The sequence below is a fragment of the Dendropsophus ebraccatus genome, chromosome 6 (assembly GCF_027789765.1).
Source record: "Dendropsophus ebraccatus isolate aDenEbr1 chromosome 6, aDenEbr1.pat, whole genome shotgun sequence".
NCBI classification, from domain to species: Eukaryota; Metazoa; Chordata; class Amphibia; order Anura; family Hylidae; genus Dendropsophus; species Dendropsophus ebraccatus.
The window spans coordinates 16,813,239-16,839,425 of NC_091459.1; the positions used below are offsets into that span (position 1 = coordinate 16,813,239).

General features: G+C 41.5%; 1 protein-coding gene across 3 annotated transcripts in view; it reads left to right on the forward strand.

Annotated features, from left to right (window-relative positions):
- LRCH3 (leucine rich repeats and calponin homology domain containing 3) overlaps nt 1–26,187 on the forward strand; it is a 73,389-nt gene that overhangs the window by 36,918 nt on the left and 10,284 nt on the right. For 2 of the 3 annotated variants that reach the window (XM_069974575.1, XM_069974577.1), the window contains exons 4-18: nt 695–800; nt 5,632–5,768; nt 5,899–6,008; nt 6,310–6,403; nt 7,857–7,977; nt 8,172–8,311; nt 8,768–8,802; nt 9,018–9,104; nt 10,865–10,916; nt 11,386–11,508; nt 11,876–11,920; nt 15,579–15,632; nt 20,415–20,463; nt 22,956–23,054; nt 23,876–23,982. In XM_069974575.1, coding sequence (XP_069830676.1) covers nt 695–800; nt 5,632–5,768; nt 5,899–6,008; nt 6,310–6,403; nt 7,857–7,977; nt 8,172–8,311; nt 8,768–8,802; nt 9,018–9,104; nt 10,865–10,916; nt 11,386–11,508; nt 11,876–11,920; nt 15,579–15,632; nt 20,415–20,463; nt 22,956–23,054; nt 23,876–23,982 — 1,359 coding nt within the window. The remainder of the gene's footprint in view (nt 1–694; nt 801–5,631; nt 5,769–5,898; nt 6,009–6,309; nt 6,404–7,856; nt 7,978–8,171; nt 8,312–8,767; nt 8,803–9,017; nt 9,105–10,864; nt 10,917–11,385; nt 11,509–11,875; nt 11,921–15,578; nt 15,633–20,414; nt 20,464–22,955; nt 23,055–23,875; nt 23,983–26,187) is intronic. The other variant, XM_069974576.1, reaches the window with a different exon arrangement.

Genomic DNA, 26,187 nt, shown 5'->3' on the forward strand with positions numbered 1-26,187 from the left:
TGCCCCCCAGTGTGCCCCATGCTCTTGCCCCCCAGTGTGCCCCATGCTCTTGCCCCCCAGTGCGCCCCATGCTCTTGCCCCCCAGTGCGCCCCAGGCCTCCCCCCCAGTCCCTGAACTACTACTTCTACTACACCCTTCATCTGTTCCTGTACTACTACTACACCCCTTATCCACTATACCTCCACTACTACACCTTACCTAGATTGAGGCACAAAGAAGATCTCCTATACTATATGAGGGCACAGAGTACATAGGGCTTGTCTACTACATATTTGGGAAAACTACTTATATGGGGCACACAATGGGCTTGTCTACTACATGGGGTACAGGGTAGCACTGTTAAATTGGGAAGCAATACAGTTGTCTCAAACATCGTTAAAATAATATCTGAAGCTGCAGGGAGAAAATGTTCTGTTTATTTAGCAAAAAGAAAAAAAATCGAGATTTAAATCGACAATCGCCCAAACAATTTCTTAAAAATCGAGATTTTATTTTTTGGCCATATCGCCCAGCCCTAGGGGCAACTGAGCCAATTCTACTTTACACCAGTTTGATCTCCCCCAAAGGGATTTAGTAGTTAGAGCATGTGGGTTATGTAGTATTTCTATAAAGACTATACCATTACAATACTTGATACAACCATCGAAATGAACTGGATGAAATACACAAAATGATTGTCCCTGTTATCTATAGGATGTCAGCTGTAACGAGATCCAGACACTTCCTCGGCAGATCGGTAAACTAGAATCCTTACGGGATTTTAACATTAGAAGGAATCACTTGGTGCGGTTACCAGAAGGTGAGTACTATTTTGTGGAAACATTGGAGGGAATCCATCTAGTAAGATTCTCTTTGTTGCCCAGAGCAACCAGTTAGAGGTCCACTTTAATTTCCTGTATTGCTCTGGTAAACCGAAAGCTGTGATTGGTTGCTGTGGGCAACAAACAGCTTGATAAACCTGCCCCATTGTTTAAATAGCTGTCATACTTACATAGTATTATTTTCTTAAAACATGCCTATAATTCTGTGACCGCAGCATGATGCGCTGAAAAAATCCTGCAGGTATGCAGGTGGTAGACGGAATTCTCTGGAGCGTCGTTGACTGCATTGTAAGGGTATTGCAATGCAGTCTATGGCACTTCTGAGAGTTCCGTCTCCTGGTCGCGTCAGAAGAGAGAGCCTACCTGCTGATTTTTTTCAACCTATCCTGCTGTGGTCACATGATAGGTTTGCGTTAAATTGGCTGTCCGGGCTCAGGACTTTTTTTGATTTATGCCTTGGGAGCTAATGATTAAAAATAATAAACTACACGTACATCACTGGCTCCCATGCATCTGCTGGTAGCTTACTGCTCCATCCCAGAGACATGGCTTAGGATTTACACTGTGTTGTAGGCTAACAAAACTGATAACCTGACAATCCCCACTCTCTGCAAGCCTTGCTAAACTCTACACCTAGGCCTTGTTCCCACGTTGTAAGTTGTCTGTGAAGTTTAACCCCCGGACGGATGAACTTAATTTCTTTTAAATTGGAATGCAGGCACAATTTGGTGTGCCCGTGTTCCAGTTCACCATTACAGACAATGTAAAGTGCGGCCAGAGCCGCACTTTACATTGTCTGCACAGTCAATTTCGTTCAGCCGCTATTCAATGAATAGCAGCTGCACAAAATTAACATGGGAGTGTTTTGTGCGGCCGCGTGGAATCCGGCTGAATTGTATACAGTGTGTATACACTCTGGACGGGATTCCATAGTAATGAAAGCTAACGATCGTTGTTTAATGAATTTATACGTTGTTTGAACATGGCCTCACTGTGCATGTGCTGCAGTGTATACTAGAAGAGACCTCTCTCCAAGCTCTCATAATGCCGTAACAGCATACCCTAGAGAGACCATGCCTTTTTGACTTTTACGCTGCATAATATGTGCTTTTTTTTTTTTTTTTGCGCTAAATAAAGAAAAAGATGCACAAGGTATTAACTGTAATTTTGCTTTTCCAAGTGCATGTCACTGTCATTAGTTCCTTAGGCTGGGTTCACACTGCGCTTTTTGCTTTTTTTTTTTTTCTTTCTCTTTCTTTTTTGCGAAAAACAGATGAAAAAACGTATGTGTGTGCAAATCAATAGAAAAATCGATCAGAACGGATGCACACAGATACAAATGTTTTTTCATCCTTTGCATTTTTGGAGTCTGTTTTTATCCTGTTTTTGCAAAAAAAAAAAAAAAAAAAAAGTGTGATGCAGTTTTCAATTAAAACAATGGCCGTTCTTGTCATAGAGAAATGTATTGCATTGAAATCAATGCAAACAGCAGCCGTTCACACAGTGTATTGAACAACACCTGTTTGCTATGGCCGTGGAAATAATTGACATGACAATTATTTCCGGCCATTCTGCATTGATTTCAATGCGACAACAGCCGTTGTTTTACACTCAAGGCAACGGCTGTTGGTTTTGAGCGCCAAACAACAAACAATGAACATAGCCTAAACAGAAACTTTTTTAAATAAAAAGTTAAATGCAGAAAAAGCATATAGGTGCACTCACCGATCCCCCATCAATTATTTCACACCTTTCCCACTTGTCTATGTTGCTTCTAGCCCCAGATTCAAACTGTTATTAATGATCCCAGTTTTATATCATGGCATTCACCTGGGGAACCACATCTCCCATCATGCATTGCACCTCAGAGCTAACTGCCAGGTCCCCATCCCTGTCTTGTAGTATCTGCCCACCACTCGCTCAGTCTGCTTCTACTTTGCACAGTAAACACAGTATTTTGGCCAGGTGATCACTGTGATGTCAGTGGTGGGCGGGGTTACAGTCGCCTGGCAACTGAAGAAAGGAAGATCATCTGACCTCTGTCTCAGAAAGGAGATGGAAGACAGAGGATCCGAGGATTTTCTGCAGTTTCAGGGTGTCACGATGTGATACAGACAAACAGACCAATTCATGTAATATAGGCCTATTACACACAAGCTTAGATTATGGTTGGGGGTTTTTAATTCTTTTTTTAACCGGAGTTCCCCTTTAACAAACACACTGGGTGTTAGCCAGCCCTATAGACTTCTGAGTTTGTGACACTCCCCCTGAAGAGCAGAAATGATCACAACCAAAAGGACACAGCGTGTGCGCTTATATAATATAAGTCATGGCTAGTGCTTGACAGAATGGTAACAATAGCCTCATGTTCAGTTTTTCTGCATTTGTTAGCATGAAATATTGAGCGTGTTACATATTCTTATTTTTTATAGATATATGGGGAATGATGAGGGAAGTTAGCACTGCACATTCTTTACTATAATATATTCTGAGCAATGCCTAAACTATGTTGGCATGGAACGTGCAGCACAGAATATTGCCTATGTGGCTCTTTAACCCATTCTCTGTAATAAATATTTCACTTATTGCTGGAATTGGGGAAATGAGAAACAGATTTATGGAACAATAGACATTGGGATCAATACACCGTACACAATCCAGTATATTGGTCTGGTTATACCCCATGGTTAGAATACCACAAATCCCCTCTCCTCCCATCTTATTTCCTAAATTGCCTTAGAAGATCTGTGTTATTCCATTCTGTCCTTTAGTTCAGATTTAGTACAGTCCCAGACAACCACTAACTTCAGTCTTTCCTTCTTTGATATAACAGTAATCAGAGTTGCAAGTTTCAGGGCCAGGATCCATTTTGGCCACACATGAAGGTGGTCTGCTTTAAGGCCCTATTACACACACAGATCTATCTGACAGATTTTTGAAACCAAAGCCAGGATTGATTTTAAAAAGAGGTCTTTCCTTTATGACCTGTTCTCTATTTATAGTCTGTTGTTAGCTTTGGCTTCAATGATCTGTCAGATAAATATGTGTGTGTAATAGGGCCCTTAGGGCCCTATTCCACCGGACGATTATCGTTCAGATTATCGTTAAATCGTTCAAATTTAAACGATAATCGTTCGGTTGAAATGCAGTTAACGATTAACGACCGAACTAGATATCGTTGATCGCTTTATAAGACCTGGACCTATTTTTATCGTTGCTCATTCGCAAAACGTTCGCAAATCTTTTGCATTGAATAAGACGTCCGATCTTTCGCAGTAGATACGAACGCAATAGCGAAGAAAAACTATCGCAAATACGATCATAAGTAACGATTATCGTTGCATGGAAATGAGTGAACGTTTTCAGGTCTTTCGCAATAGCAGTCGTATGAGATCGTTAACGATTATGCGAACGATAATCGTCCGGTGGAATAGGGCCCTTAGTCTGTAATTAAAGGGGTTATTCAGGCTTACAAATCATAGTCACTTTCCTTAAATAACAGCATGACTCTTGTCCTCGGTTTGGGTGATGTTTTGCAGCTCAGTTCCATTGCGGTGAATGGAGCAGAGGACAGGTGGGGTGCTGTTTTTGCAAGCAAGTAGTTGTGTTTTTTTTAATGTCAGATAAGTGTAGCTGCCTCCTTGGAGCTTGTCCAAGGTTTCACAAAACACATTTGCAGTTTAGCCAAGTAAACATTTGATAGAACTGAACTGCAGTACAGGATGCAGTCAATAGACAGTTGTCACCCCCCTTTTTTTTTTTTATTGTAATCCTGCATAACCCCTTTAATATGTTGTTATAAAGACCCAAAGCTGAAGAAAGTGTTTGCACCTAACCGCATTGTAAGCATGTTCCAATAATGAACGCACACATACCTGTAAGAGGTCCATTTACACAGAAAGATTATCTGACAGATTATCTGCCAAATTTGATTTGAAGCCAAAGCCAGGAATGGATTTGAAAAGCGGAGAAATCTCAGTCTTTTCTTTATGATCTGATCTCTGTTTATAGTCTGTTCCTGGTTTTGGCTTTAAATCTTTGGCAGATAATCTGTCAGATACTCTTTCTGTGTAGATGGACCCTTAAAGTGATCTATCGTGCCATGACAGCTCATTAGTTAGGGCCGAGTTACACAGCCTGATCTGATCTGCTAGATCGGCACTCGTTCACTGAGACAATTACACGAACCGATTATCATGCAGCAATGTGTGTGTATGTATATATATGTATAAATATAAATGTGTGTGCATATATCATAAGTGATGTCTGTGCAGCCCTTTCTTTAAAAGTGTAATAATAAAGTTCATACATTTCCTGTGCCCCATCCCCGGTGTCTTCCTGTCACTGGTGCAACTTTAGAGTTGCTCTCTGAAGTAACAGGCCGATGTCCTGGCCAGTGACTGGCTAAGTAGCCTGTCATTTCAGAGAGCGACACCCTGAAGCTGCATCGACAGCTGTGGGAAGAAGACACTGGGCAGAGGTGAATGAGCTTTATTTTCTTTACAGGTTCATCAGCCGTGCATCACTATGACAGAAAGTGATGCACAGTCAGCGGCCAACAATTTTAGGTCAGGACTAAAAGACACGATCAGCCGATGATAATTGTCTTTATTACACAGAGCGATAATCGGCCTGATTTTGGTAGATTATCGCTCCATGTAATACACCCTTAGTCTTTATAGCATTGACTAACATGAAATCCTTTGCATTCCACCATTACTTTAACATCAGACAATAAGATGGACAGGCATTATCTACTTAATATAAAATTGTTATAAATCTAATGTCTTCATGCATGTGTCCTTTTAGAACTTGCAGAATTACCGCTAGTCAGATTGGATTTTTCTTGCAACAAAGTGACCAGCATCCCAGTCTGCTATAGAAATCTGCGTAATCTCCAAGCCATCATCTTGGATAATAATCCCCTGCAATCCCCTCCGGCACAGGTATGGGCTTGAAATCTTAAAAATGTTTTAGTTCTAAAGAAATGGTCTCCTGTAGACGAGCTGTGTAGGTTTAATGTTTTATCATATCGTACGGTGGTAATTTTCTTCATGTGTATGTTTATTCCAATAGATCTGTATCAAAGGTAAAATCCATATATTTAAATACCTGAACATAGAAGCTCTAAAGAATGCTCCGGATCTGCCGGAGTATGATCGGAGACCATTAGGGTTTAGTTCTTGGTAAGTGTATTTCCGTCCTATATATTACAAGTTTCATTGTTGTGACGTTAAGAATTTTCATTTAAAAAAAATTGTTTTTGGCCTACCGCAGGATAGGCCCACCCATGTTTCATTGGTGGGGGTCTGACCACCGGGTTTGCTGGTAGTCAGACACTGCTGATTTGATATTGGGGGTATAACCTGTGGTTAGGCCATCATTAGAAGCTTCCCAGGAAACCTCTTTAAGTTGCTTGTGGCATCTTGACTTTTTTCTATGTGTTGAAACTGCAGCTGTAAAATTTAAATCTGTCATTTCTTACAGTCACGATGATGTGTATCCTGGCCGTACCTATGGTGCTCTGGACTCTGGGTTTAACAGTGTTGACAGCGGTGATAAAAGATGGTCTGGGAATGAGGTAGGGTTTGCAACCTTATAAATAATAATCACAAAATTAACATATTAAAGTAGCAGGCGTTAATTTATTTTTCATTGCAACAAATCCCCCCCCCCCCCCCCCTTTCGCAGCAGGCTGGCATGTATAAATACTCGTGATTATTGCCTTCCCGCAGCTTGTCATCATTATGGTGCTCAGATACTGCTCGAATCCCGCTGGTGCAGACATCGCTTTTCTTCTGACCCCTCTTCTTTCTCCAGGGCTTTTGAAGACCAGAAGTGAGGGTCATCTATCCATCTCTATGAGAGCGCTCTCTACGAGATGCATTTAAGGGAATTGGTTAGCTGTAACTTATGTTCCAAACTGCTGACACCATTAGGGTGCCTTCACCGGACGACTCGCAGCGGAAATCTCACTGCGAGTTTTGCAGCGAGATCCGCTACAAGGTAAGGTCCTGGCAGGCCCCTGTGACTACATACTATGTAATGCATTATGTAATGCAGCAGCCGCCCCCTTAACCTGCTCCCGCTGTGTGTATAAATTACCTGTCTCCTTGCTGCAAGGGGTCCCGGCTTCCTGCTCTGCTGCCCAGCCAATCAGTGTGTTGCCCAGCCGCAGCCACTGATTGGCTGGGTGGCAGAGCAGGAAGCCGGGACCCCGAACAGCATGTATGTATACAGACAGCGTGAGCCGATTGAGGGGGCGGGTGAATTACATACTCGCAGCAGTCTTTCAGACCGCTGCAAGTATGTAGTCACAGGGACCTACCAGGACCTTACCTTGTAGAAGATCTCGCTGCAAAACTCGTGAGATTTCCGCTGGGAGTTGTCCTGTGTTAAGGCGCCTTAGGCAGATGTTAGGACAAAGAGACAAATGGTACCTTTCATATATCCAGCCGTGCTTCCAGAATGTAGAGAAATGTTTTTATTCTCTGGTACAAACAGTCAAGAGGCTTTTCCACACTCCTGATCTGCTGCAAGCTGGAATGTCTCCTCTCTCCCCCTCCTCCCTGCTTGATTGACACCTGGAAGCTGAATCCCAGCAGGCTCAGGTACGGTAGGGTGAGTGAAGAGGTGTTACAGCTTACTGCACTTCAGGAGCTCGAGAACACCTCTTAGACTCTTAGAAAACACTTTTTATTCTACGGTACTATGTTCTGGAATCACAGACAGATATACAAGAGAGCACCGTGTCACACTGGAAAGAATACTTCACTTCCTGCAGGACATACAGCAGCTGATAAATACTAAAAGACTGGAGATCTTAAAAGTTATTAATATGTCTAACTTTGTGAAACCAGTTGATTTGAAGGAAAAAAAAATGTTGCCGAAGTACCCCCATCTGACTTCCGGCCTCCTTAGCTGCGGGTCAGCCAGAGAGAAGGTCACAGGGCGAAAAAACTTAAATTTTTAAGATGTTTGGCTTGATGTATTTCTTTTAAAGCCTTTTATATTTGTTTTGTTGGTGTTTGCAGCCTACAGATGAATTTCCAGAACTTTCTTTTCGGACAACGGATGCAAATAGAGACCATAGGCTCCGAAGAGATCACCAAAACCAAGATTCCCGGGGCAGTTCAGTAACTGCAAATGGAGGAGGTAAGTGCAGCGACAGCAGAGAAGTCTCGTTTGAGCCTTGACATTAGTTCCAGTCATGATTCCAGCTGCTTTCCTGCCTGTCTCACACCTTCATTTCTAAACTTCTGTCATAAGAATTGGCCAAGAACATGGCTGAATACCCTATAAAACATTTTTGTTAGTTATAGTAGTCCTAAGGATTTCTTTTCTAATAGTGGATCACGATTTGGATCAGATCGACTACATAGATAGTTATACTACCGAAGAAGAGGAGGAAGATGTGAGGCACTCCAGAGGAGACAGTCTAAGCTCACAGTTCATGGCATATATAGAAGAGAGACGAGTGTCACATGAGGTAAGGAAAATAAAAAAAAAAAAAAGAAAAGAAAATTGTATAAGATTTTTAAAGCATTGCTCCAGGCATCATCGCTCTTGTTTTGCCTATTTTTTTGCAGCATTAGCTGAGATTTAGGCTACGTTCACTCAACGTATATTTTATGACAAGATCGTCCATTGTTTTGAATTAAAACAACAGCCATTATTTTCATAGTGACATGTGTTGCATTAAAGTCAATGCAAACAACAAATGTTGAAATAATTGACGTGTCTGGTATTTCCGCCCATTGTGCATTGATGTCAGTGCAATTTTCCATGCAACAACGGACGTTGCTTGACACTGATACTACAGCTGTTGCTCTTGAGTACCAAACAACGGCCATTGTCCATACGTTGTGTGAACATGGCAACAATAATAATAATTATATTTATATGTTTGTGCTCACTTAATTTTGAGCTTTTTTTCCCCCTGCAGAGCTCTCCTTCTAAACAGGCCCGAGAATATCAAAGGTAAGAGAAGTTTAGGACACAGCAGGTTAGACCTTTTCATTATTCACTATGACCATCAATATCTTTTGCAGTAAAATGCCAATGTTTAGGTGGCGCATCGTAGGCACGGGGAAAAACCATACTTGATTGTTGTTATGTCCCCTGCTGGCTCTAAGAATTTTACTACGGCCAGACTTCTTCTTTAGGAGAATTTTATACATTCTTTTATCTTGCAGAACCCAAGAGGAACTGAAGAGACCTGAATCTCTGAGTTTAATACAGAACAAGCAGAGACAGCCTTCACCACGCAGACAAACTGACAGGTAGTGACCTTAACAAGACTTGACTTGTGTCAAGTGTTTTTGCAGACTGTAAAGTTACATCTGTTCATGCTTGCCCACTGTACCAAAAAAAAAAAATAATGGTATTACTGATTCTATTTTTCAGGTCTTAATGAAATTGTGTGTTCTAAGTACAGTGGTGCCTTGAATTACAAGCATAATTTGTTCCGGGACGGCGCTTGTAATCCAAAGCCATTCTTAATCCAAAGCAAGTTTTCCCATAAGAAATCATAGAAATGCAGACAATTGGTTCCACACCCCAAAAATAGTTAACTATTATTCTGAATAACATGTAAAACAAATTAAACAAAAATTCAGAAACAGCAGAATCTGTGATATTAGTTACTGTACAGTAATAGAGAGGATGGGAAACACAAGGACTGACAGAGACTGCAGGGAGCATGAAGGAGTGAGCAGGGCAGATGTGGGCACATACATGCAGCACTCTCTGTCAGGGGAGAGAGGGTTACAGCTATGAAGAGATTACCTCCACATTCCTGTCCCCTGATGTAAGCCCCAGCCTGAAGTGGATCTGCTATGATTTGGAAGGTGAGGGAGACTTCCTGGGTCAGAGTATAGTGCTGTAGACCCCGCTATGCAGACCATGCCCCTCCCCCACTCCCCCCTCCCATCCAGTAAAGGGAGCTCTCAAACCAAAGCAATGCTCTTAAACCAAGTCACAATTTTGAAAAACTGTGAGCTCTTAAACCAAAACGCTCTTAAACCAAGGTACCACTGTATCTGTATTAAATCTCTAAACCTATTGTAAAAGACATTGGAGAGCTATAGACGTGACATGATAATTTTGTCTCCACCCTGGCTTACTTAGGTTATACACATACCTTCCTATGTTGACTAAGGCTAGGTTCACACTGACGTTTTTCTCTCCGCCACAGTCTCGTTTAGCTCCGTTTTTAAACAACATAAATGGAATCTGACGTATCCGTCCAACACCCCATTCATTTCTATGTATTTTTTATTGTGCTCCATTTGTCTTATTTTTGCTCCGTTTGCATGTATTCCGTCAGGGTTCCATTTTTGTGAATGGAAAAAAAAATCCTGCATGCAGCTTTTTTCCTCCGTTTAAAAGAACTTTTTTTTTTTTATATATTATAGTCAATTATAGAGGACGGATCTAAACAGAAGGTTTTTCCGTTTACATCCGTAAAGTTAACAGTTTTGATCAGTTTTGTCACTGAGCATGTGCCGGAGAAGTGAGAAACCACCAAATAAACTGATATGCCGACTGATGGACAAAAGTCATTTTTTTTAAAGCCAAAATGCAAACGGACAATGAAAAAAGTGAACATTTTGCTATCAGTTTGCATCAGTCTGCTCATCAGTTTTTTGCTTATCCATTCAATTAATATGGACGGAACCGTTAGCAAATAAGAAAAACGTTAGTGTGAACCCAGCCTTACTGTTTTTTTGAATTTTGTTAGAGGAGTTAAATTTTTTAGTGGCAAAATATGGAGCTTTCAGTATTACGTTTGGTAACTCGGAGCTGTATGTTTACTGGGAGAACAACTGTACAGTAAAAAAGCAGAGTGTTTTCTACCCATTTGTTTTTGGAATCAGTGGGCGATATGTCATGACATAATATGGTGGGGAAACTCCTTCATCTAGTTTTTCTTAGATACCATTGGCATGCATTAATATATTGCAGAATAGATTGGGCCCTATAGTAATAATGTTATTAATAAAGCACTCACTTGAACTGTTATTTTTATCTTTACTTTTAGATCCCAGGTGGATGCTTCATATCTTCTGGCCTTGTCAAGTAGTCAAAACCAGGTAAAGTCTGGACAAAGTATCCGATTGATTTTAGCCATAAGTTCATCTACTGACATTATCATACACTTTAAATGGAGTACTCTGAGATCAGGTTAAAAAAAAAAAAAAAATGCGGTGTAAGCATATAGTATTGTTTACTTGGCTACCTTAGGCTATGTTCACACTACAGAATAGGTGAGGAAATTCAAGTGGAATCTGTACTGCGGATGTCCCATCGATTCTGTGGGATTTCTCAAGCGCAATCTGCCATCTGCCCAAAGAATTGCCATGTCAAATTAAATTCCTTACCTATTCTGTAGTGTACACATACCCTTACATGACTTTTGATATCTGAATACTCCTTTAGCATAGTGATCTGTGTTTTAATGCCCAAGTCTTTATTATTTTTTTTTTCTTTTACCTCCTGTAAATATAAAAAAGCAATCATTGTTTTATACTATCTGAGAGTACAGCTTTTTTTCTGTTGTAGACAAAACCAGACAGATATAGAAGAGATGTCTTAGAAAGCACCAGGAGGGAGGCGCAGCTGGCAGCTCAGCAGTACGATGAGGAGAGGATAAGAGAGAGACTCGCACATACAGACTCTATAAAAGTAAGTGTCAGTGTCTTCTAAAAGTTCTAATCGCACCTGCCAGCTTTTATATAATTATAAAAGCTGGCAGGTGCGATTAGAACTTTTTAAATGTATTTTAAGCCTGGTTAGGAATATACTGTTCTGAGCTGGTTTCAGGCCCTGCTTGGTTCAGTGTGAGTATAGAGCAGACACGTCAAACTCAGGCCCTCCAGCCGTTTTAAAACTACAATTTCCATCATGCTTGGACAGCCAAAGCTAAACCTTTGGCTGTCCAGGCATGATGGGATTTGTAGTTTTAAAACAGCTGGAGGGCCTGAGTGTGACATCTCTGGTATAGAGCATGCACTCCGTACTTGTATTAATATCAGTATTTTCCCTCCTTCAGCAGAGAACATTGAGTCCAGAGAAACAGAGCCCACAGGACAGCGAGGTGAGGATGTGTGCGCTGATTTTGAGGTTGCTGACTGTTAACTAATTACATTTTTATTTCTGAGATATTAAAAAAATGTTAACTATTTTTGGTATAGAAATAGTCACCGTTTTGAGAATATGTATTTTTTTTTTTTTTTTTTACTTTTCCAAGTGAAAGGTCCTATCTTGCGTATCTGTTCTACAGTACAAGAAGAGTTGTTCCACAGTTGGATATTTAAGGGGTAGTTCAGAAAAAAAAAAAAAATTCAAACCAACTGGTGCCAGAGATCTATAATTTTACTTCTATTTAACAAATCTCCAGTCTTAAAGTACTTATCAGCTGCTGTATGTCCTGCAGGAAGTGGTGTTTTCTTTCCAGTCTGGAAAACAGGAGAGGGTTTCTATGGGGATTTGCTGCTGCTCTGGACAGTCCCTGACATGGACAGAGGTGGCAGCAGATGGCATTGTGTCAGACTGGAAAGAACACACCACTTCCTGCGGGACATACAGCAGCTGATAAGTACTGGAAGACTGGACATTTTTTTAAGTAAATTACAAATCTGTGGCACCAGTTGATTTGAAAGAAAACATTTTTCGCTTAACTTATCCCTTTAATTTACTGATTATTCTTCACTAAATATTCCATTTGAATCATTTAGAAAATGTTTTAGGTGTTGCTATTCCATAATTGTTATGGAGTCGCCCCTGTTTCTTTGAGTCCCTATGGGAACACTCGCCTTACACCGATCAGTACTAACATTAACGTAAATGTGTTGCCTAGGATTTTTTTTTCTTTGGTTTAGCGCTAGATACTGAAACTTTTTTTTTTTTTTTTTTGGGGGGGGGGGGGGGGGGGGGGGGGGTCTTTTTTCCTACTATTTCTATTTTTCTAATAGTAATTTTATTTTAGTATTAAGTAATTTGCGGTGTCTAGATTCTTACTGGCCGGCCGTTTGGACTGAGGACCACCAAACAGCGGCTTCAAGAGTGCCAATTGTCCAGTATACAGACCTGTCAGGCACTGCATTTGATTCCAAACATTGTCTGTTCACAGTATTGCTATGTCCATGATGCCTTACTTTATTTGAGTAAAGTAATAGCATAAAATCTATATCCACACTTGATTCACTAGTATGACTTTGTCCTTATCTTATGGTATCATCTCATAACCTACCATGCATGTGTTCTCTTTTTTTTTTGCATATGTTTATTTGCATCAATGACTAGTTTATGTGATTCATCCTTGAGATAGATAATGTATGTCTATATAGTTGGCTTAGTAACAAGAATGTCACTTCAGCCCAGTAGGGAGACCTGGGTTACTGGGAACCATTTAAAACAGGTTTGTTACTATAAGAATGTATTCTAACTCTAACACTCTGGTTATGGTTTTTTTTTTTTGCCTTTAGTTATAGTACAGTGTTATATGAGAGGTATATAGGTGTTTTTTTTTTGGGGGGGGGGGGGGGGGGTTGGGGGTGGTTTAAAGGAAAAGTTTTAAAATCTTAGACCATCAGGGGACAACATTATATAACTGAATGACCACTAATACTTATAGGGGTTATCCAGGTTTAGAAAAACACGGTCATCTTATTCCTCTAACAACATAACTCTTCTGCAGTTTACTTTTGTTTTGTGTCGCTCAGTTCCATTGAAGTGAATGGAGCTGAAGAATAATACCACACACAACGTGTTTTTATCAAAAAGTAGCTGTTTTTTTATAATCCTGGATAAATTCTTTATAGTGACTGTCACCAAGCCCCCCCACCCTCACCAAGCTGCTGCAACTGTTGTGTAGGTTTTAATAAATGTTGTGTAGACATACTTTGCAAACGTGTTTATGGCTTTATTTTCTTAAAAAACAACTTTTATCCTTGTGCGGACAGTGTCAGAAGCCGGGCCTGGGGTTTCCCATCCCCTCCATTGTAGTTAAGCCCTTGGCCTGCCCTGTCTATATCCTCCGCACGCACAGTGGCCTAGAGAATTGACACTTCCAAATTTATCCCTCACTGCTTCTGAGCCAATAGGCCATGGCGCATAAGTGGGATACAGACTGTTACAATCCAGATCTGGGGAATTACTATATTGAAGAGCATTTAGGCGCAGGGACCTAAACTAGGGAAAACTAGGCCCCACCTCTTTTTGACATTTTTAGCACTGGATTAAAAGTTGTTTTGGGATGAAATTAAAGCCAAAAACCATTTTGTAAGTGTATCTGCTCAGCATTTATAAAAACCTACTCCCTAAGGGCCCTTGCACACCACGGAAATCACGAGGATAACTCGCACCACGCTTCCCGCTTGAAGTTCCGCCAGTTCCATAGGCTCCATTCTGTGGTCAAGCGGATTTTGTCGCCTGCCCAAAGAAGTGACATGTAAATTCTTTGGGCGGACTGCTGAATCCGCCTAAGCATAGAAAGGGCGAAAAGTCAAGAGGGAGGGTGCACGGAATCCGCGGCAAGTTATCCGCATGATTTCCGTAGTGTGCAAGTTGCAACAGCTTTGGGTGGGGGTGACACATTTTCTTCACCAAGATACTTATATAATAATCATTAAGCATCAGTGTTTTCATAAACTTCCATGTTTTAGTATGGCAGCATCTTCAGTATGTATTTGTTTCCTGATACATTCTTGTGGCAGCTTCTATTGGTGCCTCCCCATGTGGTATAATAATAATAATAATTCCATACTATGTGCAAGAGCCGTACAGCTGCCCGAATAACAGTGCTGATCAATAGACTATAAAAAAAATTCAGCCACCATTCTGTGAGTCCAGACCCCAAGTATTGGATTGGAGATGCAGACTGGGTGAATCATCTGATAAAGATTAACCGTATGGACGGCGTTCAGAGTTCCAATATAACTTTGTCATAAAAAAAACTTGTCCACATGGAACTGCAGTGGCAGGATGCCAGGCACAGGCGTGATTTATGACAGCTGTTTCACGCACATGCACGCTTCTTCAAACATCTGTAAAACAGCTGCCCTAAATCATGTCTTTGCTTGGCGGCCCCACCTGCCACTGCAGTTCCGTGTAGTCACGCGTTTTGTGAGGATATAAAGTCATATGGCAAAGCTGAGTGCCCTTGTTGTTGTTTTTTATCATATGATTGTACTGGACTTGTTAGCACATCAATATTGACGTGCTTAACAAAACTTTAACTAAGGGTATTAGCGTAATTCTAGTTATCGCAAGAATAGTGCTGCTTACTGTCACTTACTGAACACAAAATTTCAAGGCTGGAAAAGTCGACATGCGCCCAGTACTACCAGATCCGAGCTTTGAATGCGCACAATAACCCAGCAACTATACTTTGAATTTGAGAGCAGTGGTAGGGAACCTTGGATCTCCAGCTGTTGCAAATCTACAACTCCCATCATGCCTACCCCTGATTTAGAATGAGAGAGAGGTGTATGTGAACGATATGGTGACGGATATGACAAGTTTGGCGTTATCTCCTCTGATGCTGATGCTGTTTCTTTACAGTTTTCATAGGAGGTGACCCTTTTTCCCCACTCAATGTCTCACCCATTCTCCATAAGCAGATCTGCTTCTTTCCATTTGTGTCGCCTTCTGGTATCTGAACATTTTGCATTTTATTCTTTTTTTCCTTTTGTTTTTATGAGTTTGTGTGTTTTTATTTGACATTGCTCCATCTCTCCCTGCCTCCATCTCAGTGTCCCCTCCCATCCAGACGCTCCCAGCATACAGATGATAGTGCCCTCTTAGTGGTAAGAACCCTGCATGGAATGATCTGGCACCTTCAGCATGACACAATTCCTCGTGGAATCATTTGTAGAAAATGCATGCCGACGGCATAAACCAGGACTGTTCCTGCCCTGACCTTAAGCAATGATCTTTTCTGGCCCATTGCAGCATTTTTTTCACATTTACTTGCTAGATGTGAAATGTAAAGCTTTGCATGGCATAAAAATTTACATCAGTTGAAGTTTTTTTTTTTATTGTAATGTGATCACAGTTTATAGGTGCTCATGATGTGGCATATAACTCGTCTGTTTCAGCTATTCTGCGGGTCCTTGGAAATGCTGCATGTAGCGTTCTACTGAAATAATTTTCGTCCTATTCTTTTACAAGCCCTGCTTAAGAAATATTCAGCTTATTTACAATGTATTAAATACTATGACTGTTTATGATGGCAGAGTCCTGGTCTATGCTGTTAGGGGATTGATGATTTGGCTCAATTGTTGCTATAATATAGTTTTGGGAATAGCATTCATCTGCAGTTTAGTCTCTCTCCGTCATGCAAACAGAAATGGATCACTGAATCCTAACACTTTGGTTTATTTGGCACACACTTTCACCTTTCACACACAATGTGCAAGAACATATCAACAGTGCCCCTTTTGACTTTTAATATGTGTTTTTAAATGGTACTGATGTCTCGCCAAGTCATACAATTGTCCGTGAACCGCTGGTCCAATGACGGGCTACAAATGTGGTGGAAGGTGTCAGTCAGGCATTAAACATATCGGGAAAGACTTAAAGCGACTCTGTAACCACAATCTGACCCCCCAAAACCATTTGTACCTTCGGATAGCTGCTTTTAATCCAAGATCTGTCCTGGGGTCTGTTCAGCAGGTGATGCAGTTATTGTCCTAAAAAACAAGGAATAGAAGAAATTGTTCTAGGGGCATTCCTAATGTTGAAGAGGGTGAGGAGGAGGGGCGGAGGGGTGTTGCAATCCTAGGACATATCTACGCCAATTTGACATAGGGCTGCAAGTTTAAAAGTTGTTTTTTAGTACAATAACTGCATCACCTGCCGAACGGACCCCAGGACAGATCTTGGATTAAAAGCAGCTATCCGAAGGTACAAGTGGTTTTGGGGGGTCAGATTGTGGGTATAGCGTCACTTTAAGGATTTGAATCTGTATGATTAAAATCTGTTTTTAGAAAAAAACTGAAATGAAGAAGACACAGTGAGAGGTTAGTTGGGGGAAAGATCAGAAGCAGCATGAGAAAATGTTACTTTAATAAAAGAGTAGTAGATGCTTGAAACAAACTTCCAGCAGATTTGGTTGGTAAATCTACTATAACATAATGTAAACCAACCTGGGATAAACATATCTATCCTAAGGTAATAAAAAAAGAAATCCTAAAAGGGCTGACTAGATGGACCGGGTGGTCTTTTTCTGCCGACAATCTTCTATGTTTGTATCCCACTTCCCTTATGTCATGTCCACAGGAAAGTGAGCTATGTGGAGCAGTTCATTGGTGTCCTCACACAGTGCCTGCCAGGGTTGCCACCTCACTGTACATGTCGGGAAAGTTAGTAAAAATAGGACTTTTTGAGATTTATTTTGGTTTTCCAGTATGTCTGTAAAAAAAATAAAAAATAAAAATTAAAGTTTGCACAAGCCATCTAGAGGAAAAGAGGTTGGTAACCCTGGTGGCTGCTTTGACATGGAGTGTGGAATATGTCAAGAGGCCTAGATGCAGTTGAACTTAAAGGGGTTGTGACATGAAGCAAAGGAGGACACCGGGAATGTGGAGAGGTAATGTATAACAGTTTATTCAGTCGTTAGCTGCTGCCCGCGCATCGCTATTACACATTGCAGGCGGCGGTCGTTGGTGTCAGTCCTAAAGACACGATCAGCCAATGATCATTGCCTCCTATTAGGCCCCATTCACACTACAGAATTGGCGCTGAAATTCTGTGCAGAAAATTTAAATTCTTTGAGCAGAGGGGCACGGAGACGCCTGGTAGAAGACAGGATTCGGGCCTTACGTGGAGCGATAATCTCCCTTATTTGCCCGATTTATTGCTCCTTGTAATAGGGCCCTTAGAAAAGGCCTGTAACTTTTAATATAGAGCAGCGCCTCCTTCTTGAGCAATAATCCAAATACAGTGCAGTTTCTCTTGTGCAATGCAGCCTTCCTTCTTAAAGAGGACCTGTCACCCCCGTGCCGGGGTGACAGCCTCCCGACCCCCCGTTACAGCCCCCTATACTCACCTGATCCCGCCGGGTCCCGCTTCCTGATCCGGTCGGGTCACGGAGATATCAGCGCCCGAAGCCCTGCGCGCGCGCTCACAGGAGAGTCCGATGCCCATAGAGAATGACGGAGCATCGGACTCCCCATTCATTCTCTATGAGCGTCGGACTCTCCTGTGAGCGCGCGCGCAGGGCTTCGGGCGCTGATATCTCCGTGACCCGACCGGATCAGGAAGCGGGACCCTGCGGGATCAGGTTAGTATAGGGGGCTGTAACGGGGGGTCGGGAGCCTTCACACACACCGTATCGCAGCAGGTTTTCTGCTACAGATCCGCAGCAGATTTGATCTAAATAACTGAACACAGTAGCAAATCTGCACCATCAAATCTGCTGCGGATCCGGTGTGTGTAAAGGCATCCTAAGGGTACGTTGACACTTACCTGATCCGCAGCGTATTTTCCGCTGCGGATCCGCAGCAGATTTCATTTAAATAACTGAACACAGCATCAAATCTGCACCATCAAATCTGCTGCGGATCCTGTAGGTGTGAACGCACCCTTAAGCTATATGATAGGGATTTATTTTCTGGGTAATATTTGGAGAAAACCTTTCAGAACTAATTACTTAATTGTGTCCTTGTACGATATATTGTATAAAGCAGGGGTAGGGAACCTTGGCTCTCCAGCTGTTGAAAAACTACATCTCCCATCATGTCTGGACAGCCAAAGCATGATGGGAGTTGTAGTTTTTCAACACTGAAGGGCCAAGGTTCCCTAAAGATTACATGATGTCAGGTTCACACATTCAAATATCCTCCTTATTTCTTTTGTGAAATGTAGCAGGTTGTGTTTATCTTGTATTATATAGAGAGTGGCGCCGATTCCAAGATAAAATATTTTTCGTATTAAAATACATTAAATGTGCTGCCCCCCCCAAGAATTCATGTCTCCTCTATGGCTGTGTTTCCGGGTAACTGCTCTCTATCTGTCTTTTATTTATATTATTCTAGCTGTCATGTTTAATGCATCTATAGCTCTATATCCTTGACATATAGAAGGATGCAGGCCGCATTGTTGCCCTATGTGTTATATTGCAGCTTTGCTCTCTGATCTGTATAGTCTGTGCATGCACTTGGCTGACTTCATAAGGTGTTTTTTTTTTCTTCTTTTTCTTCATTATTTCATGATATCTGAAATGCCTTCATTTGAGCCACCCTGTTTCTGTCTCTCCTCTTCTGTCTTCTTCCTGCTGCTGGCAGAATGGCTTTGAGCCTCATTTTGTCTTTGAGATTGACAATAACACCAATACCATTAAAAGGAGGCCAGGAAGCCACATGCAGGTGAATAAAGCATGTCTCTCCCAGTGTCTTGGTGATCTTCCTTCGCAACTTTGGCATTGTTCCTGTTTACATACATTATACCCTTGTTGTACATCAGTTATACCCCTATTCCACGGAACGATTATCGTTCATAAACTCGCTCCAACGACCGCTCGTTAACGATCACTAAACAATTTTTTTTTAGCGAACGATAACACATAACGTGTTATATAAATGTAGTGTAACAATTATTTTGCGGTTGTTACATGGTCGTTTAAAACGTTCGCCGGGGTGACCATGACCATACAACACACCTACTTTTTTTTACACCTTTTACGAACGACTGAAAGATTTCTAATTTTACGAACCGATTAGCGAATTATCTTTCAAAGACCCAACGACTTTTTTTCGACATGTTGAAAAACAATTTTGAACGACAGTAAAACGATTTCGCCTTTGTCGTTCGCTCGTTTACACCAATTCCACGAAGCTATTATCGTTAACGAGCGGTCGTTGGAGCGAGTTTATGAACGATAATCGTTCCGTGGAATAGGGCCTTTAGTTTCCAAGGGAATCAGATTTGCATAAGGTCCCTATACATTTTATATGCTTGTGGTGGGTTTGGCCTTCAGTATAAAGTGTGTGTTTGGGTCTCACAGACTCCACCTCTCTCTTTCCCATAGAAGACACAAGAAGGATTGGCTATGCCAACCATTCACGCATGGGTATTAGGGGAACGGGAGGGATAACTGTCGGTTGAATGGTTCTTGGGCACATTAGGTGTATGGCTACCTTTAACCCACTTGAGTGCTTACTAGAGATTAGCTCGGGTTTGTCTGAATCCTAATGTGCAGCATTTGGTGGCTGAAGAAATTGGATGCAGCTCTACGGAGTCCTGAAAATCCTGGTGGTTGCAGGCTCTATAGCAAGGGCTGATAATAAATTGAGTATAAAGACATTGTCAGGCTTTGCAACTATTTTATGGTATACACCCCCCCTTCCCCCCTAACCCAAATAATAATAATAATAAATAAAAAAAAGATACAGAAAGCTCGTCTTAATAATCTTTCTTCCGGTATATCAAAGTGGCAGGTACTCCATGACGTTGTATTAAGATCTGCTCAGTGCTTGGTGTTACCCCCCATGCATGTTATGTATTTGCTGTTGGTTCATTTTGTTAATCCACCTTCTGTTAAAGCCATGTACTCATTTTTTTTTTTTCTCTCTGTGCACTTTTTATAGAGTGATGAGAGGTCATCGCTGACTCCCATATCACCCACTTCTCAGACTGGTAAGTTGATACTTCTGTCAGCTGCAATTCATGTTCATGCTGCTTACATTGATAGATATTGGTTAAAGGAGAACCTCCCCCCCCGCTGAGGAATCCTTTGTTCTCCGTTTTCTGCTGTTGATATTTTTGCTCTGTCTCTTTTCCCCCCTTTCCTCTTCATAGAACAAACAGGACGCGTCTGATTTAGGTCTCCTGATTCTGAGCAGTGGATGACAGAAAGGAGAGGAGGGGGGGGGGGACATTGGAAAAGGCTTTTTGAATGCAGATAATGGCATATTTGCCTGATAAACACAATTACAAAGTCTCTTAACCCCTAGACGTAGGGTTACGTCATGGAAGTCTGTCCCCAGACGACCCATGACGTAACCTTACGTCCTGGGTGTTTTTCCCGCTATCCCACTTACCGATCGGGACCCCCGCAGTGTGACTGCGGGGGTCCCGATCGTTGAAACGGACTGCCGGAGGTCTCTTACCTGCCTCCGTGCGGTCCGATCGGCGATCTGCTGCACTAAGCCTGCACAGGCAGGCTCAATGAGCAGATCGCCGATAACACTGATCAATGCTATGCCTATGGCATAGCATTCATCAGTGTAGAAATCAAAGTAATGTATGTAGAAGTCCCCCAAAGGGACTTCAAAAGTGTAAAATAAAAAATAAAACCGTTATAAGCGTCACAATAGGCCCATTTTATTAATATTTAATTGCCAATAAAAAGGATTTCATAAAAAAATATATATATAACATTAGAGAGTCTGTGTAACCTGCATATGGTTGTGTTCGGACTGACCTATAGAATAATAGTATCATGTCGCTGTTACCATATAGTGCATTACGTAGACACAGGAACCCCCCAAACGTTACCATATTGCATTCTTTCTTACGATTTCACCTATTTATATCTTCATAAATAATATATTTGGAATTCCATCATACATGTTATGGTAAAATGAATGACGCCATTACAAAGTACAACTATTCCTGTAAAAAACAAGCACTTACATGGCTTGTAGATAGAAAACTGAGAGTGCTAGAGCTCTTAGAAGGGGAGGAGGGAAAAACGAAAGCACTGAGATCAAAATTTGCGCGGTCCACTGGGTCATTTTGGGCCTGGTCCTCAAAGGGTTAAAATCGCCTGGACTATTGATTTCTCCAAAAAAATAAATAAATAAAAATTCACAACTCTTTTGTATTGTATTGCCCCCCAAAACTTATACGAATCAAATGTTTGGGGTAGATTCACATGCACCTTGCTGCTGATTTCATACACGAAAAGTCCACTTGTAATCTCATAGTGTGTAATGGGTGAATTTTCGTGCATGTAATCCACACTTAGAGTGCCTGAAGGGCATATTTCATGGTTACATTTTGCTGATTGAGGGTACAAACACACACAACTGATCCGCAGCTGATTTCTCGCTGCGGATCCCTGCCCTGTAATGTCTATGGTCAGACATACTAGCAGCAGGTTTGACATCCCGCTGGCAGTTTGTCAGGAGACCGCACCATTAACCCCCCGCCAGTCAGATCTCGCTGTGAATTCGCAGCGAGAAATCCACTGTAGATCCGTTGTGTGTGTGTGTGTGTGTGTTAGTAAAAGCGATTTTAAGAAACTCTGTAATTTGGTTTTATTAAACAAGAGTTTCAGTCTGTTCTGAAAAAGCTGTTCTCCTACATGTACTATCGATTTCTGTTTTTTTTTTTTTTTAAATGACTGCTACACTTTAAGGCTATGTTCACACGCTGTGCAAACAGCTGTTGTTTAGTGTACGGTTGACTTTGCTGTATCAGGCATAGGAACATATTTTAGCTCAATATTGACTGCTGTCCTGTATTAAAATTCCATTGACTTTAATGCAAAGGAGGGGTCAAAAAAAGAACTGTGTGTGAACAACTAAAGACAACGGCCATTGTTCGCGACCATTATTTTTGTGGCTCAGTTAAACAAAGGCCATTGTTCGCTACATTGTGTGAACAGTGATTCGTTGTTTGTATTGACTCTGGTACAAATCATTTTATTATGAAAAGAATAGCCATTGTGTAAATTGAAAACAATGGCCGTTGTTGTGTGAACATAGCCTAAAAGGAATTGTCTGGCATAAATTGCCCGACCCCTTTGTTCTCAGAGAGTTAAGCCACTACTAGAGCTCACAGGATGCAGCTTACGCCTTCCCATAGAGAAAACATGAATGTCTAGCTGCGCCGAATGTTCACGTGTATGGGGGTGGGGTGGGGTGGTGACAGGAGAGATAACTGCACGGCCTCCGCTTGAAATTTCCCAGCATATTCTGTATTGTGAACATACCCTTAGGTTCATGCTCCTCCTACCCCACTCAGGTGTCCACATGCATTTGGCCATGCAGTGCTTATTATTAGTAACTAATATGCACTTTGGATTTCATGGTAAGTACAGGAAATAACACCATTTAGATTTCTAGATTGCACAAGAATGTTAAAATCTATAAAAATGTATACATATATATCTTTTTCTATAGTACATTTGTCATCGCCATCTATTGCATCATATCGAAGCTCCCCTCAGAGACCAGAAAGCTTTTTGTTCCGGGCAGCTGTGCGAGAAGAAGTCAAGAGAAGTAAGCGCTCATTTCACTTATAGGCATATGGCCATGCGTAGCCCTCTGGCAAAAAGTCACAATCCTTTCACTTTAAAAGTAGTGTTAGGGTACTATTACACGGAACGATAATTGGCCCTACCCGGCCGATTATCGTTCCGCGTAATAAAGACAACGATCAGCCGATGATCTTTGTCATCGGCTGATCGTTGATATAGGTTTTGACCTATAATCGTCGGTCGCCGACCGCACACCGCTACGTGCAATAGCGGTGCACAGCTGACGATATGAAAAGAGGAATACATTGCCTATCCAGGCTGCAGGGCTCCTCATCCTCTGTGCTTCTCCCCAGGTCCCGCACGCTCCAGCTTCACAGCAGCTTGTCTCAGCTGACAGGCCGCTCAGCCAATAACAGGCCGAGACCGCCGTGGCCAGTTATTGGCTGAGCGGCCTGTCAGCTGAGACAAGCCGCTGTGAAGCTGGAGCGCGCGGGACCAGGGGAGAAGCACAGAGGAAGAGGAGCCCTGCAGCCTGGATAGGTAATGTATACAGTTTAAACAAGGGCTGCAAGGACATTGGCAACGATGTCCCTGCGGCCCTTGGTAAACGATTATTGGGCCGTGTAATAGGCTCAGTAAACGATTATTGGCCCGTGTCTAGCAGATCGGCGCTCGTTTACAGGTATTATCGGGCCCTTATCGGCTTGTGTAATAGCACCCTTAGGCTTGGTTCACACTTTTTTTTTTCATCCGTTTTTGCAAAGACACCAAGTTGGAAATAGTTTTGGTTATATGTGAGTGTGATAAATTCTCGTGTTTTCTACGATTTTTTTCTGTTAACAGGTAACACTCCACCTCCTGGTGCTTTCGGTGATAGTCCAAACTCCAGATTAGAACACGGCTCCAAAGTTAGACAAGAGGAATTAGAAGTCACGGAGCAACTGAGAAAGGTTTGTAGTAAATAAAAGACCTGCTTCACTGTGTTTCCCCTGGGTGGAGTGCACATAGTGGAGGCAGATACTCCACCGTCTGTTCTTGTGTCTGTGTTTTGGCCATGGTAGCTTACACCTGCATATTATTATTTTTTTTCTTTGAGAGACGTTAATGTGATATGAACTCTTTTTGAGAGACATCAATGTACAATGAACAATGTTTTTGAGAGACATTAAGTTCCCCATAGGATTGGCTTATATACGTACATACATAGATACATGCTGGTTAAATTGATTGTGATATTTGCAAGCCTCTCTTGGATCTCGATCTGTGCCTCTGTTCATTGGTGGCCGCTTGGTACTGGACTTTGTACCTGATCTGCACCTCCGTCCGTGTATGGAAGGCTAGGCTAGTTACTATATTTTAATTTGACATCTGGTAAGGATATTGAGATTTATTTTGGCCCGAAGATCTTGCTGTATACATAGCATTTGGACGCGACGCTGGTGTTGGATACATGACTGAGTATTTAATTACTGACAGCCTTGTACACCTTTTGATATAATAAAAATGCGTTTGATCTAGTGAAAATGCGCTTATATGGGGGGGAGGGTTTTCCCTTTCTCTATATATAGTATACGCTTTTTCTTTTTATCCACTATTGTATCTCTCGTCAACCCCTCATTAGAAACTAATGGATACATTATTACTCAATGTGTTTGCATACTAAACTCACTAGTAGGGTTCTGGATATTCACGTTGTTTTCTGTGTGGGGCGCCTTTCTGTGTTTTTTATATGTCTCACTTATAATAATAATTTGTTTGATAGGTGTATTATTGTGTATTGTGAGGGGGCGCACGCGCTTACTATTGAGTGGGGATATATATCACAGTCTGGGTATGTACTTTAGATGGCTAATATATTAACTATATGGATCTGGTTAACCTAATTGTGTTCGGTGATTGTTTGGCATTATATTCTTCCACATATGAATATCTATATACATTTGTATATTTATTTATTCATTCACACTCTGCTACTGTCTAGCACTGTATTCCAGGGCTCCAGACTAAAAAATTTACCTAGGAGCCATTGGCTCCTAACCTGAAAAATGTAGGCGCCAAATAGAATATTTGGTCGCCAACATTTTAAAACATGTAACATTAATGTTATGTTAAATGGGACTTACTGTGTGCAGAGGCCACGGCAGCCTCCTCCTCTTTTCTTAGTTTGAAAATTTTCAACATGGAAACTTGCAACTTGACAACCATATACCCCCCTGCTGCCGGTGTGTTCCCTCAGCCAGCTGCCATCGATGACATATAGCCCCTGTGGCAATGTATATGGGAAGTGGTACTGTGCAGTGTATACATACAGACACTGAGGGGAGTGGTACTGTGCACTGTATATACATACAGACACTGAGGGAAGTGGTACTGTGCAGTGTATATACATACAGACACTGAGGGAAGTGGTACTGTGCAGTGTATATACATACAGACACTGAGGGAAGTGGTACTGTGCAGTGTATATACATACAGACACTGAGGGAAGTGGTACTGTGCAGTCTATACATACAGACACTGAGGGAAGTGGTACTGTGCAGTCTATACATACAGACACTGAGGGAAGTGGTACTGTGCAGTCTATACATACAGACACTGAGGGAAGTGGTACTGTGCAGTCTATACATACAGACACTGAGGGAAGTGGTACTGTGCAGTCTATACATACAGACACTGAGGGAAGTGGTACTGTGCAGTGTATATACATACAGACACTGAGGGAAGTGGTACTGTGCAGTGTATATACATACAGACACTGAGGGAAGTGGTACTGTGCAGTGTATATACATACAGACACTGAGGGAAGTGGTACTGTGCAGTCTATATATACAGACAGAGGGAAGTGGTACTGTGCAGTCTATATATATATACACAGACACTGAGGGAAGTGGTACTGTGCAGTCTATATATATATATATATATATATATATATATATATATATATATATATATATATATATATATATATACAGACACTGAGGGAAGTGGTACTGTGCAGTCTATATATATATATATATATATACAGACACTGAGGGAAGTGGTACTGTGCAGTCTATATATACAGACACTGAGGGAAGTGGTACTGTGCAGTCTATATATATACAGAAACTGAGGGAAGTGGTACTGTGCAGTCTATATATATATATACACAGACA